The sequence below is a fragment of the Rhinopithecus roxellana genome, chromosome 11 (genome assembly GCF_007565055.1).
Source record: "Rhinopithecus roxellana isolate Shanxi Qingling chromosome 11, ASM756505v1, whole genome shotgun sequence".
NCBI lineage: Eukaryota > Metazoa > Chordata > Mammalia > Primates > Cercopithecidae > Rhinopithecus > Rhinopithecus roxellana.
The window spans coordinates 76,107,909-76,123,411 of record NC_044559.1 but is presented as its reverse complement, the minus strand read 5'-3'; the positions used below and the strand labels follow the sequence as shown (position 1 = coordinate 76,123,411).

Genomic DNA, 15,503 nt, shown 5'->3' with positions numbered 1-15,503 from the left:
TCCTTCAACAAGGGCTGACACAGAGAACAATTATACTTATTGGGCATATTTATCAATCTTTGCTGGCCTGCACGTAATCACTCTATGACACAGTTACACATGCTTTCTTTTTTTTTTTTTTTTGGTGAGACGGAGTCTCGCTCTGTCGCCCAGGCTGGAGTGCAGTGGCGCAATCTCGGCTCACTGCAAGCTCCGCCTCCTGGGTTTACGCCATTCTCCTGCCTCAGGCTCCCGAGTAGCTGGGACTACAGGTGCCCGCCACCTCGCCCGGCTAGTTTTTTTTTGTATTTTTTAGTAGAGACGGGGTTTCACCATGTTAGCCAGGATGGTCTCGATCTCCTGACCTCGTGAACCACCCGTCTCGGCCTCCCAAAGTGCTGGGATTACAGGCTTGAGCCACCGCGCCTGGCCCACATGCTTTCTGATCTCAGTATTTACCATAATAAATCTGCTCCTATAATTGAGGCATACCGCCCTCAAAAACCTATTTGTAAACAAAATAGAACCTGGCCAGAAATAATGAATGTACTTGTTTAGGAAGATTGCATTGCAGAACAGGCAGAGGTACTGCACACGATTCTTATGGAATCATTATTGATTGGTCCCCTAAGGGGATATTTAGCTTGAATTGCACCTCTCAGTCTGCATGCCACGGTCACACTATGTTAAGATGATCTGAACAAAATGGTCAGATGGTAGAAATGACAAGAAGTACAGAAAAGTTCCTATTATCTGGAACCATGGCAGTATAGTGGCACCTCAACCTCAAATGATATGGCCCGCTCTAGGAGCTTAACATAAGGATTTGTGGAAACTATTAATGCTCTTAATAAGATCAAAATTTAGGAAAGAATAAAAAAGCATCTAGAAGGACACTCTACAAACTTGTCTTTGGATATTGCAAAATTAAAATAACAAATATTCAAAACATCCCAGGTATACCTGACCTTAATGCCAGGAACTTGAGTGCTTGAAGGAGCTGCAGACAGATTAGCAGCTAGTAACCCATTAAAATGGATAAAAACACTTGGAAGCTCTGTGATTTCAATAATGATTGTGCTTTTAATCTATGTTGTTTATCTTTGTATAGTCTGCAGATGTGGATCCTAACTCCTGTGAGAAGTAGCTCACAATGACAAAGCTGCCTTTGCTTTTATCGCTTTGCAAATCAAAGAAGGGGAACATGTTGGGAACAAGACCCCCAAAATCTGGCCCCCAAACTGGCCATAAACAAAATCTCTGCAGCACCGTGACATGTTCATGATGGCCATGACGCCCATGATGGAAGATTGTGGGTTTACCGGAATGAGGGCAAGGAATCCCTGGCCCACCCAGGGTGGAAAACTGCTTAAAGGCGTTCTTAAACCACAAACAATAGCATGAATGATCTGTGCCTTAAGGCCATGCTCCTGCTGCAGATAACTAGCCAAATCCATCCCTTTATTTCGGCCCATCCCTTTGTTTCCCATAAGGAATACTCTTAGTTCATCTATAATCTATAAAAACAAGGCTTATCGGCCGGGCGCGGTGGCTCAAGCCTGTAATCCCAGCACTTTGGGAGGCCGAGACGGGCGGATCACGAGGTCAAGAGATCGAGACCATCCTGGCTAACACGGTGAAACCCCGTCTCTACTAAAGAAATACAAAAACTTAGCCGGGCGATGTGGCGGGCGCCTGTAGTCCCAGCTACTTGGGAGGCTGAGGCGAGAGAATGGCGTAAACCCGGGAGGAGGAGCTTGCAGTGAGCTGAGATCCGGCCACTGCACTCCAGCCTGGGAGACAGAGCAAGACTCCGTCTCAAAAAAAAAAAAAAAAAAAAAAAAAACAGGCTTATCATTGGCTTGCTGTTAATAAATACATGAGTAAATCTCTGTTCAGGGCTCTCAGCTCTGAACGCTGTGAGACCCCTGATTTCCCACTTCACACCTCTATATTTCTGTGTGTGTGTCTTTAATTCCTCTAGCGCTGCTGGGTTAGGGTCTCCCCAGCTGAACTGGTCTCGGCAGCAGCAGGCAAGAGTGTGTGTGCAGGGTAACCGCCCTTTATAAAACCATCGGATCTCATGAGACTTATTCACTTGGGGAAAAACCACCCCATGATTCAATTACCTTCCACCGAGTTCCTCTCATGATACATGGGGATTATGGGAGCTATAATTCAAAATGAGATTTGGGTGGGGACACAACCAAACCATATAATTCCACCCCAGCCCCTCCCAAATCTCATGTCCTCACATTTCAAAACCAATTATGCCTCCCCAACAGTCCCCCAAAGTCTTAACTCATTTCAGCATTAACTCGAAAGTCCATAGTCCAAAGTCTCATCTGAGACAAGTCCCTTCTGCCTATGAGCCTGTAAAATCAAAAGCAAGCTAGTTACTTCCTAGGTACAATGAGGGTACAGGCACTGGGTAAATACACCCATTCCAAATGGGAGAAATTGGCCAAAACAAAGGGCTACAGGCCCCATGCAAGTCTGAAATCCAACAAGGCAGTAATTAAATCTTACAGCTCTGAAATAATCTCCTTTGACTCCATGTCTCACATCCAGGTCACACTGATGCAAGAAGTGGGTTCTCATAGTCTTGGGCAGCTCTGCCCCTGTGGCTTTGCTGGGTACATCCCCACTCCTGGTTGCTTTCACAGGCTGGCATTGAGTGTTTGCAGCTTTTCCAGACGCACAATGCAAGCTATCAGTGGATCTACAGTTCTGGGGTCTGGAGGATGGTAGCCCTCTTCTCACAACTCCACTAGGCAGTGCCCCAGTGGTGACTTTGTATGGGGGCTCCCATTCCACATTTCCCTTCTTCTGAACTGCTCTAGCAGAGGTTCTCCATGAGGGCTCCATTCCTGCAGCACACCTTTGCCTCGACATTGAGGCATTTCCATACATCCTCTGAAATCTAGGCTGAGGTTCCCAAACCTCAATTCTTGACTTCTGTGCACCCGCAGGCCCAAAACCACATGTAAACTGCCAAGGCTTGGGGCCTGCGCCCTCTGAAGCAATGTCCTGAGCTGTACACTGGCCCCTTTTAGCCATAGCTGGGACCCAGGGCACCAAGTCCAGGGACTGCACAAAGCAGCAAGGCCCTGGGCCCAGCCCACAGTATCATTTTTCCTCGTAGGCTTCCAGGCCTGTGATGGAAGCCTGGAATGGAGGGGCTGCTACAAAGGTCTCTGACATGCCCTGGAGACATTTTCCCCATTGTCTTAGAAATTAGGATTTGGCTCCTCCTAGCAAGAGTGACCTTTATATAAGTTCCCAACAAGTTCCTCATCTCCATCTGAGACCACCTCAGTCTGGACTTCACTGTCCATATCACTATGAGCATTTTGGTCAAAGCTATTCAACAAGTCTCTAGGAAGTTCCAAACTTCCCCACATCTTCCTGTATTCTGAGCCCTACATAATCTCTAGGAAGTTCCAAACTTTCCCACATTTCCCTGTCTTCTGAGTCCTCTAAACTGTTCCAACCTCTGCCTGTTACTCAGTTTAAAAGTCGCTTCCACATTTTCAGGTATCCTTACAGTAGTACCCAACTCTACTGGTACCAATTTACTGTATTAGTCTGTTCTCACGCTGTTAATAAAGACATACCAGAGACTCAGTAATTTATAAAGGAAAGACAGGTTTAATGGACTCACAGTTCCACATGGCTGGGGAGGCCTCACAATCATGGTGGAAGGCGAAGGGGGAACAAAGGCATGTCTTACGTGGCAGCAGTCAAGAGAGCGTGTGCAGGGGAACTGCCCTTTATAAAAACATCAGCTCTTGTGAGACTTATTCACTATCAAGAGAACAGCACAGGAAAAACCCGCCCCCATGATTCAATTACCTCCCACTGGGTTCTTCCTACAACACATGGGGATTATGGGAGCTAGAATTCAAGATGAGATTTGTGTGGGGACATAGCCAAAGCATATCATTCCCTTTTTACTTCTAATACGTTGTTATATTTAAGAATTGTATCCCTGAAACTCTTACAGAAGACATATAGTTTGTATCCATTAACAATAAAGTCTAATGGCTTGTTCTAATCCTTATTATATAAACAGTCATCTATTATATAACCAACAAATGGACATAAGGCAAGCTAGAAAGGACAAGTTATCATATCTCAGTCAGGCAGAATTGAAATTCACCTGACTCATACAAACATACCCACAGTAAAAGCAATCACAACTTAAAAGTGGTCCATTATACCCTAGGTACCAAAGCACTATTCCAGGAAAAATGACGGCACTTCTAAATACTAAATGTAACTAATCTACAAAGGACATTGTCAATACTACATGGATAATTAATAATAACAGTATAGTGAAAACAAGGCATGGGTAGACTTCAAAGTTCATCTCTATTTCCTTGAAAAATTATTACATGATTTAATCAACAGTCCACATCTTCAGTTGGTGGCTAGGAGATTCCTTCTTTTCTCTGAAATGATAATGTATTATGAGAAAAAACAAAAATTAAAAACTAGGAATGTGTGTCCTCAAGCCAAAAAGTAACTAAAAAAAAAGAATTTAAAATGTTTGTCTCCTCAACCTTTTTACACACTAGTTATTTTTCCTGTTCAAATGCCAATGATGATAAATAAAAGCCAAATAAAATTAGAAGCAACTTCATCTTAAATCATTGACAAGAGCCTCTTTTTTTAACATCAGCTTATTTCAGTCAAGAAGCAAGGGTCAATATAGGACTATTGTTTATAATCACTGCCAATGAGAAATTACTACTCTACCAGGAGGGCCAGAAAAATCATAAAATGTGTAGTACCAAAAAGAGTCTTATAATTTATTGAGTCTAAACTAATCATTTTCTGGAATTCACATCACTTTTAATTCTGAATAACTGATTCAGATCAAATTAGCATTAACATAAAAATGTGTATTAATAGCAACCATTATATTCCTGACAGAAACACATACATACATACATAAAACTTTCAGACTTTTATTAATGTCCAGAGCAAAACTCAAGATTCTAACACTTTCAACACAGTTGACCCTTCCAGCACTAAACTGGATCAAATATTGTACACAAGTGAGAAAGAAACTAAAAGCAACATGTATAGTTTTTCAACAGAATTCTTCCTACTTGGCCATCACCCCCAAAACTACTCCCTCCTAAACAGCACAAACAGGGAGAAGAATAAACAGGTTCAAGACTGCTCCTAGCTATTTATAAGGAATACAAGAAAAAAAGATACCTTGGAACTCGTAACACATAAGTAACACGTAAACAATCTCAGTTTCTCTTCCCTTCTGTTTTTTCTCCCCTTTCTTCCCATGGTCATTCTCTCATTATGTCACACTTTAATTTCTTTAAGCTAGTTCTTTTCTTTTCCCCTACTTCCTCACTTTTTCCATGTGGACCATCTGGTAAAACAATATCTAAGAGATGGAAATAGTTAAAAGAGAAATCAAATGGAAGGTGAAAGATGGAAAAGAGTTATAGCGGGTTATTTTTCTTAAAGTTACCCCACATCACAAAGCCCACTAATCCCTTTCCAAAGAATACACAATACCACAATATAAAGCTAAAATTATCAAGAAACATGTTTAAGAACTTAAGAAATTTATAGGACTAAAGAAAAAACTACTATATTTAAGCAAAAACAACCTTCCACTCTACAATATTGTAAAACAAACTAAATATACTAAAGTTCAAGAAAATAAATATATTTCTTACATAAGTGCTGAAAGCTTCTGATGAGGCATTGGTAAATCGAAGAGACAGGAAAAAAGCTTTCCCCTTGTTTGTTGTGACAAAGAAACTCTCCTTTCCCTGCCCCAGCACAGCCTACACACATTCCAGATATGTTAGAGGATACAAGGGCACATTATGAGGCCTGAAAGGCAGTACTTAGGACTCTGAGCACTCATCTGCAAGTAGAAAAATAGAGATAAAAAACTAGACCAGTTAATTAACTGTATTTGCCAATGCATAGATGAAGCTCAAAAGCAGACTCCCGTCACCACTGAAGTTATACTAGATGAAACAGTTACAAATGTAAAAGCATAGAATAGGTAGTTTTACAATATGGGGGAGGGGTGATCCCTACCTCACATTACAGACAAAAAATAAATTCCAAACAAAATAAAGATCTAAATATGAAAAGCCAAATTTAAAAGCAGTAAAAAACAATATAGAATAAATTAGTGCAACAGAGGAAGAGTTTCTTAAACAAGACATAAAAGCACAATCCCCAAAGAATCATAAATTTAACTACATTAAATTTATCTGTATAACAAATGACACTACACATTAAATTTCTTAAAAATGAAGTCACAATGCCTCTAAAGAGAAATGGATAAAAGGGGAAGAAGAGTGGGAGAGAAACTTTTCACTGTATGCTCTTTTGTATTTTCTGGATTTTATATTCATGTGAACATACTATCCATTCATAATAAATAAATAAATAAATAAATAAATAAATCCAAAACTCTAAAAGTAATAACAAAATACAAGATAAGCCACAGATTAAAAAAAAAAGATGTTTGCCATGCATATAACCAGGATCAGCATTCAGAATGAATCAGTAATCCTAAAAAGTAATAAGGAAAAGACACTTGACTCAACAGAAAATTAGTCAAATGACATGATCAGTAATGCAGAGAAGAGGGGACCTAATGACTAATAAACATAAAAAGAATCTCAACTTCACAAGTTGTCAGAATAAAGCAAATTTAAAAATAGTACCTTTCCTTACTCATCACTTAGCAAAATCAGATTCAGGTGGTATATTTTTATTCTCAGTTTGCTATGTTATTTATTTATTTATTTTTTAGACAGAGTCTCACTCTTGTCACCCAGGCTGGAGTGCAGTGGCACAATCTCGGCTCACTGCAGCCTCTGCCTTCCAGAGGAGATATATATATTTATTTATATATTTACTTATTTATTTAAAATTGTGTATTGGGTGTTTAATTTTATCAAATACTTATCAAAAATTTTTTGTGCATCTATTGATGATCATATAATTTTTTCCTTTATGGTAAATAATACTGATTTTCTATTGTCAAACCAACCTTGCATTTCTCAAATAACTCAACTTTGTTATGATGTATTATCATTTTTATATGTTGTTGAATTTGGTTTGCTTATAGTTTAAATTTCCCATTCATTCATAAGTGTGATTAGTCTTAAATTTTCTTTTCTTGTAATGTCTTCATTAGGTTTTATATCAAGGTTGTTCTAGCCTTATACACCCAGGTGGGAAATATGTCTTTTTTTTTTTTTTTTTTTTTGTCCTTTTTTTTTTCAGACAGAGTCTCACTCTGTCGCCTGAACTGGAGTGCAGTGGCACGATCTCAGCTCACTCACTGCAACCTCCGCCTCCCAGGTTCAAGCAATTCTCCTGCCTCAGTCTCCTGAGTAGCTGGGACTACAGGGCACATGCCGCCTCGCCCATCTAATTTTTTGTATTTTGGTAGAGACAGGATTTCATGGTGTTGCCCAGGCTGGTCTTGAACTCCTGAGCTCAGGCAATCTCCCCGCCTTGGCCTCCCACAGGCATAAGCCACCGCGCCTGTCCAATGTCTTATTTTTCTATTTTCTGAAAAAATTTATGTGAGATTACTGTGATTTCTTCTTTAAATATGTGACAGAATTGGCTGATTAAGCCATCTGAACCTAGAATTTTCTCTGTGAAAAAGTTTTTCATTACACATTCCACTTATTTTGTGTTATGGGACTACTCACATTTTCCTTTACTTCTTGTGTTAATTTTGTTAAGTTGTACATTTTAAGGAATTTGTCTATTTCACATAAACCTTCAAACTTTATCGGTATAAATTTGTATATAATATCCTCTTATCTTTTTTAATATCTCTAGGTTCCATAGTAATGTCCTCCTCTTTGTTCCTGATACTGGTAATTTGTTTTTCAGCTTTCTGTTTTGCTTTTATTTGTGAGATTTAGCTATGATTGTACATATAGCTAGAGTCTGTCCATTTTCATTACTATGTAATATTCCATTGCAAATAAACAAAGCCATTAAATTAAAATTCTGCTGGACATTTTGCTTTTTTAGTTTTGGCTGTTTAGAAAATAATGTTGTGGGTTGGGTGTGGTGGCTCATGCCTGTAATGCCAACACTTTGAGAGCCGAGGTGGGTGGATTGGTTGAGGCGCGGTGGCTCAAGCCTGTAATCCCAGCACTTTGGGAGGCCAAGACAGGCAGATCACGAGGTCAGGAGATCAAGACCATCCTGGCTAACATGGTGAAACCCCGTCTCTACTAAAAAATACAAAAAACTAGCCAGGCGAGGTGGAGGGCGCCTGTAGTCCCAGCTACTCGGGAGGCTGAGGCAGGAGAATGGTGTAAACCTGGGAGGCCAAGCTTGCAGTGAGCTGAGATCCGGCCACTGCACTCCAGCCTGGGCGACAGAGGGAGACTGCGTCTCAAAAAAAAAAAAAAAAAAATTTTGTTTTTCAATGTAATTAGCTTTGTCAAGTTTCCAAATTCTAGCTTTGTTGAACCTCTCTATTGTATATGTTTGTTGTTTATTTCATTAGTTTCTTTTTTTTTTCCTTCCTTTGAGATGGAGTCTTGCTGTGTCTTCTAGGCAGGAGTGCAATGGCACAATCTTGGCTCACTGCAACCTCCACCTCCCGAGTTCAAGCAATCCTCCTGCCTCAGCCTCCCCAGTAGCTGGAATTACAGGCACACATCACCACACCCAGCTAATTTTTGTATTTTTAGTAGAGATAGGGTTTCACCATGTTGGCCAGGCTGGTCTCGAACTCCTGACCTCAGGTGATCCACCCACCTTACCCTCCCAAAGTGCTGGGATTTAGAGGCGTGACTCGCCACACCCAGCTTATTTCATTAATTTCTGCTTTTTTTTTTTTTTTTGCTTTTTTTTTTTTTTTGAGACAGACTCATTCTGTTGCCCAGGCTGGAGTACAGTGGCACTATCCTGGCTCACGGCAACTTCTGCCTCCTTGGTTCAAGCGCTTCTCATGCCTCAGACTCCTGAGTAGTTGGGATTACAGGTGAGTGCCATCATGCCCAGCTAATTTTTGTATTTTTAGTAGAGATAGGGTTTCCCATGTTGAGCAGGCTGGTCTCAAACTCCTGGCCTCAACCAATCCACCCACCTCAGCTCTCAAAGTGTTGGCATTACAGGCATGAGCCACCACACCCAACCCACAACATTATTTTCTAAACAGCCAAAACTAAAAAAGCAAAATGTCCAGCAGAATTTTAATTTAATGGCTTTGTTTATTTGCAATGGAATATTACATAGTAATGAAAATGGACAGACTCTAGCTATATGTACAATCATAGCTAAATCTCACAAATAAAAGCAAAAGAAGCCACACACACACACACACACACACAAACATACACACAGACAACTACATACTATATGACATATCAAATTTTAAAAATAAACGAAACTAGTATTTAGAAGTACTTGTTTAAATGGTAAACTGTAAAGAGAAGCAGAAATGTATTTACCATAATATTCAGGATAATGGTTACCTTTTGTGGACAGTGATTAAGAGAAGGCATGAAGGTATGAAAGAGTTCCTGAGGCCGGGTACGGTGGCTCACGCCTGTAATCCCAGCACTTTGGGAAGCCAAAGCAGGTGGATCACGAGGTCAGGCGGTCGAGACCAGCCTGGCCAACATGGTGAAACCCCCGTCTCTACTAAAAAATACAAAAATTAGGCCGGGCGCGGTGGCTCAAGCCTGTAATCCCAGCACTTTGGGAGGCCGAGACGGGCGGATCACGAGGTCAGGAGATCGAGACCATCCTGGCTAACACGGTGAAACCCCGTCTCTACTAAAAATTACAAAAAACTAGCCGGGGGAGGTGGCGGCGCCTGTAGTCCCAGCTACCCAGGAGGCTGAGGCAGGAGAATGGCAGGAACCCGGGAGGCGGAGCTTGCAGTGAGCTGAGATCTGGCCACAGCACTGCAGCCTGGTGACAGAGCGAGACTCCGTCTCAAAAAAAAAAAAAAAAAATACAAAAATTAGCCGGGCATGGTGGCGAGCGCCTGTAATCCCAGCTACGCGAGAGGCTGAGGCAGAACTGCTTGAACCCCGGAGGTGGAGGTTGCAGTGAGCTGAGATCGCGCCACTGCACTCTAGCCTGGGTGGCAGAGTAAGACCCCATCTTTATATTTTTTTATTTTATTTTATTTTTTTTGAGACGGAATCTCGCTCTGTCGCCTCGGCTGGAGTGCAGTGGCCGGATCTCAGCTCACTGCAAGCTCCGCCTCCCGGGTTTACACCATTCTCCTGCCTCAGCCTCCCGAGTAGCTGGGACTACAGGCGCCCGCCACCTCGCCCGGCTAGTTTTTTGTATTTTTTAGTAGAGACGGGGTTTCACCGTGTTAGCCAGGATGGTCTCGATCTCCTGACCTCGTGATCCGCCTGTCTTGGTCTCCCAAAGTGCTGGGATTACAGGCTTGAGCCACCGCGCCCGGCCAAGACCCCATCTTTAAAAAAAAAAAAAAGAGTTCCTGAAGTGCTAATAACGTTCTTGTGGATAAATCATTGAGCTATGGGAAAAGGGGAGCATTTGAAGCAAATATGGCAAAATTTTAAGATTTGCTGAAGCTGGGTAATAGGAAGAGTATTGATTATATTATTCTATAAACTTGTATGTATAATCGACATTTCATGACAAATTTTTTTAAAGAAACCAAGTACTGGGCTGGGCACAGTGGCTCACGCCTATAATCCCAGCACTTTGGGAGGCCGAGGCGGGCAGATCACGAGGTCAGGAGATGGAGACCACTCTGGCTAACACAGTGAAACTCCCAGTCTCTACTAAAAATACAAAAAATTAGCCGGGCGTGGTGGCAGGCGCCTGTGGTCCCAGCTACTCCGAAGGCTGAGGCAGGAGAATAGTATGAACACAGGAGGCGGAGCTCGCAGTGAGCCGAGATCACGATACTGCACTCCAGCCTGGGCAACAGAGCGAGACTCTGCCTCGGAAAAAAAAAAAAATGAAGAAACAAAGTAGTTTTGGCTTCAATCTCACTTCAATTTGATATAAATATTATAGAAAATCAAAGTATATACTAAAGATTAATTTCCTTATCATAAAAGTTTTTACATAGATGGCCAGAAGCAGGAAAATTAGTAGCTAGGTATGTAGGCATACAGAAATAACAAGGGCTCTGGGCAACTATCCCAAAGAATGATAGAGGTAAGACCCCTCAAAAAGAACAATTTGGGGCAGGTAGCCTGCAGGAGATTGACAGGATGTTGTGCATGGCAGCTTTCCTCTGGATACCAATGCCGAGGACACCATGTCAGGGCTCTCCTGCCCACTGCTGTGGGTCGCCCCTCCAAGATAACCCCAGTGCCAGTGACATCCTTCCCATCAGTCACCACTCCAGCACCAGAAACCTATGAAGGCTGCAACAGCTGTGTTTCCTGTTTTAAAGCACTGTTAATAATACCTGCTTTTAGATAGAATGTAAAGAAGATAAGAGCTACTGTTCACATAATTCAACAGTTAGAGAATGTGGTGTGGTGAACAGGACAGACTTCTGTTCTGTGCCAACTGCCACTCTGGTGCCAATCAATTCCACAGTGACACATAGATCCAGTGTTTCACACTCAGTGAACCTGAGCAGATTTGCTGAGGCTTTGTACGTTGAGTTCACAATGACTTTTTATGGATTTTGTGGAAATCTTGGGAAATACAGAAGCCTAAAGGAAATTATAACTCCCAGTATCCCAAGTTAAAACCACAACTCTGCCTTTCTCTTCTACACCTCCCACCACAGTTACTACATCAGGTACAACAAATACCACTTTCACTCCAACCTCACAATCTGTGCAGAAGTCTACTTTTGATGCAGCCAGTTTTGCTGGAAGAACTGTCCTTGTCTTTGGTATACAGGCTATAGTTTTCTTTCTTTATAAATTCTACAAATCTAAGAAACAAACTTATACTCTGTAAACAGACTCATCACGCTGATAAGGACTGGAGATTCATTCACGTAACTCACTGAAACCAAAATACTATCTTTCAAGATGTCCCACATGGAAGACGCTATTCCAGGATCTTTCGATTTCCAAAAGATGCATATAAGCTATTTGAAAGCATCATCCCTGAAGAAAAATATCAGTTAAATCATTTTGTTCAACAGGAAAATTTTAAATATTCTGCACGAATCCTTGTGGCAGTCTTCTTTTATTTTAAATGGTTGCTGCTTTGGGATTATGTTTATTTTTTTCTTGACAAGCCAAACGTAACTTTCTGTAAGTGACAGAAAATGCTGTCTTGTGCAGACAATGTCAGGACTCTTAGCAGTTTAAATTTAGTCACTTTAAAGCCTGAAAGCTGCATTATTTTCATCCTAACTCAAGATATAATTTAGTGAACAGAATTGAGAAGAGTGTGCCAAATGAGTATCAATCAGGTGGACTGTGCCCTATCATGTCAAAGTGGCATAAATTTATCAATCTAGTAATACTAAAATAGTAATTTGTATAACCTACTTATAGTCTACAATTACCACTTTTACCACTAGATGGAACCCTACATGTAAGGTGATATGCTCAGTGAAAGGACTGGAAACAATCCACAGTTGAAAAATCAATTACAGAAAAATGAAATGCAAGTGCTTCTAAGGCATGTTGAAGCCATGAATCTGCAAAATTCAAGGCAGTTAAAAAAAAAAACAACAACTGCATCCTGCAGATGTATCTTTTGGCTGACTATACCAAAACTGCATACCCACAAAACTGTTTCCTCCCTGGTGAATTGCCTAACTTGATTTGTTTTCCAAGAACCACAACCTTGGCAAGATTTATCAAAATACGAGCTATATTTAAAGTTGTCTAAATCTGATTTACCACCCTGAGAGAAGTATTCACTCTCTCTTACTGCTTTTTCAACTCTAAGAGGCTCTGAAACATGGCTTTAACTGTGTCACTTTGTTGGAAAGCTGTTAGATAAGAAATACAACTATCAAAGAAAAGACTGTATTCTTCCCTCTTTCTACATATCAAATTTAAGCCAGTATCATGAAAGTTGTACATAGAGAAGAGAAAACTAAACAGGCCCTATATGCCCAAGCTGGTGGTGCTTTTTAACATCAGAGACAGTTCAACATTAATAAGGAGTACCACAATTCAGGGAACGATATCCAATTTCTTAGATAAAATTTTTGAAACATTTATACCCTAAGGTCTGCCCTTAAGAATAGCTGTGCAATGTTTTGTAGTATAAACTACAAAATTATCTCTAATTTAGACTCCAAAAGTCTGAAAATATATTTGGCCCCTATATTTGATCTCAACCTGCACAACTTTCTTTCTTGCTTGCTTGTGTGTGTGTGTGTGTGTGTGTGTGTTTTATTTTTGTTTTCTTTTTTTTGAGACTGGGTCTCCCATTGTTGCCCAGGCTAGAGCACAATGGCATAATCGTGACTCACTGTAGCCTCAACTGCCTGAGCTCAAGCAATTCCCCCACGTCGGCCTCCCAAGTAGCTGGGACCGCAGACATGCACCACCAACACCTGGCTAATTTTTTTTACTATTTGTAGACACAAGTCTTTCTATGTTGCCCAGGTCTCAAATTCCTGGGCCCAAGTGATCCTCCCACCTCGGCCTCCCAAAGTGCTGGGATCACAGGCATGAGCCACCATGCCTAGCCCAAATTTCAAACTAATAATACATCTTAACCAAAATTAAATTGGCAAACTATTCTGAAATGAAAAAACTCTTGATTGCCTACCTTCTTAACCTAAACATTTTTGGAATCCTAATCTAAGATTCTGCCCAATGGAATGACAATGTAATATTCTCAGTCAAGAATGATGAGTATCAATAATGCCAATTTATTGACTTATTTATTTGCTTGGTAATTTTTATCTTTTTGGGTGTCATATGAATAAGCATTAATTCTGTTGCTGACACCTTCCTTAATTTTCCTCCCTCGCGCTAGTGTACAATGGGAAGAAAGTTATTTGTATTAAGAAAGTAACATCTGGCCGGGCGCGGGGGCTCACGCCTGTAATCTCAGCACTTTGGGAGGCCGAGGCAGGTGGATCACGAGGTCAGGAGTTCAAGACCATCCTGGATTACATGGTGAAACCCTGTCTCTACTAAAAATATAAAAAAAAATTAGCCGAGCGGTGGCAGGCGCCTGTAGCCCCAGCTACTTGGGAGGCTGAGGCAGGAGAATGGCGTGAACCTGGGAGGCAGAGCTTGCAGTGAGATCGCGCCACTGCATTCCAGCCTGGGCAACAGAGCGAGACTATCTCAAAAAAAAAAAAAAGAAAGAAAGAAAAAGACAGTAACATCTGGCACAGTGGTTCACATCTATAATCCCAGCACTTTGGGAGCCCGAGGTGGGCAGATCATTTGAGGTCGGGAGTTCGAGACCAGCCTGGCCAACATGGTGAAATCCCATCTCTACTAAAAATACAAAAAAATTAGCTGGATGTGGTGGTGCACACCTGTAATCCCAGCTACGAGGGAGGTTGAAGAAGGAGAATCACTTGAACCTGGGAGGTGGAGGTTGCAGTGAGCTGAGATTGTGCCACTGCACTCCAACCTGGGTAACAGAGTGAGACTCCATCTCAAAAACAAACAAAAAAGGCCAGGCACAGTGTGGCTCATACCTGTATTCCCAGCACTTCGGGAGGCCAAAGAGGGTGGATCACCTGAGGTCAGGAGTTTGAGACCAGCCTGGCCAACATGGCAAAACCCCATCTCTACTAAAAATGCAAAAATCAGCCAGGTGTGATGAGTGCCATGAGTCTCAGGCAATTAAAACTAGAAGTACTTCTATGTATGATCAGATTAGGTCCTAAAAGACTACTTCTACATTCATTTGTTCCAAAGTCCAGAGTGACACACACTATCCAAGAGACAGCTAATGGTTTTTGTTCTGGCATATGACTTATTCATATCTACAGAAGCTCACAAATTGAAAATTCTTAAGAGTTTCTGGAGGCCGGGTGCAGTGGCTCACACCTGTAATCCCAGCACTTTGGAAGGCCAAGGCGGGCGGATCATGAGGTCAGGAGATCGAGACCATCCTGGCTAACACGGTGAAACCCTATCTCTACTAAAAAAAAAAATGCAAAAAATTAGCCAGGCCTGGTGGCGGGCGCCTGTAGTGCCAGCTACTCAGGAGGCTGAGGCAGGAGAATGGCATGAACCCGGGGAGGCGGAGTTTGCAGTGAGCCGAGATCATGCCACTGCACTCCAGTCTGGGTGACAGAGTGAGACTCCATCTCAAAAAAAAAAAAAAAAAAAGTTTCTGGCCAGGCACAGTGACTCATGCCTATAATTCCAACACCTTATGAGGACAAGGTGTCAGGATCACTTGAGCCTAGGAGTTCAAGACCAGTCTAGGTGACATGACGAGACTCTGACTCTACCAAAAAAAAAAAAAAAAAAAAAAAAGAAAATGTTTTTAAATTAGCCAGGCATGATTGCTTGAGTCTATGGTCCCAACCACTCAGGAGGCTGAGGTGGGAGGATCACCTGAGTCCAGGAGGTCAAGGCTGCAGCAAG

General features: G+C 41.6%; 1 protein-coding gene and 1 pseudogene across 6 annotated transcripts in view; one reads left to right on the top strand and one right to left on the bottom strand.

Moving 5' to 3' along the window:
* Positions 1-15,503, bottom strand: part of ARHGAP19 (Rho GTPase activating protein 19) — an 82,774-nt gene that overhangs the window by 55,071 nt on the left and 12,200 nt on the right. Inside the window, exon 1 of one of the 6 annotated variants that reach the window (XM_010389573.2) lies at positions 5,691-5,769. The exons of the other annotated variants lie outside the window; for them this stretch is intronic. Coding sequence (XP_010387875.1) covers positions 5,691-5,719 — 29 coding nt within the window. The 5' untranslated portion in view covers positions 5,720-5,769. Of the gene's footprint in view, positions 1-5,690; positions 5,770-15,503 lie in introns of those variants that run through there. 6 annotated transcript variants of the gene reach the window in all.
* On the top strand, positions 11,161-11,931 carry LOC104682834 (annotated as a pseudogene).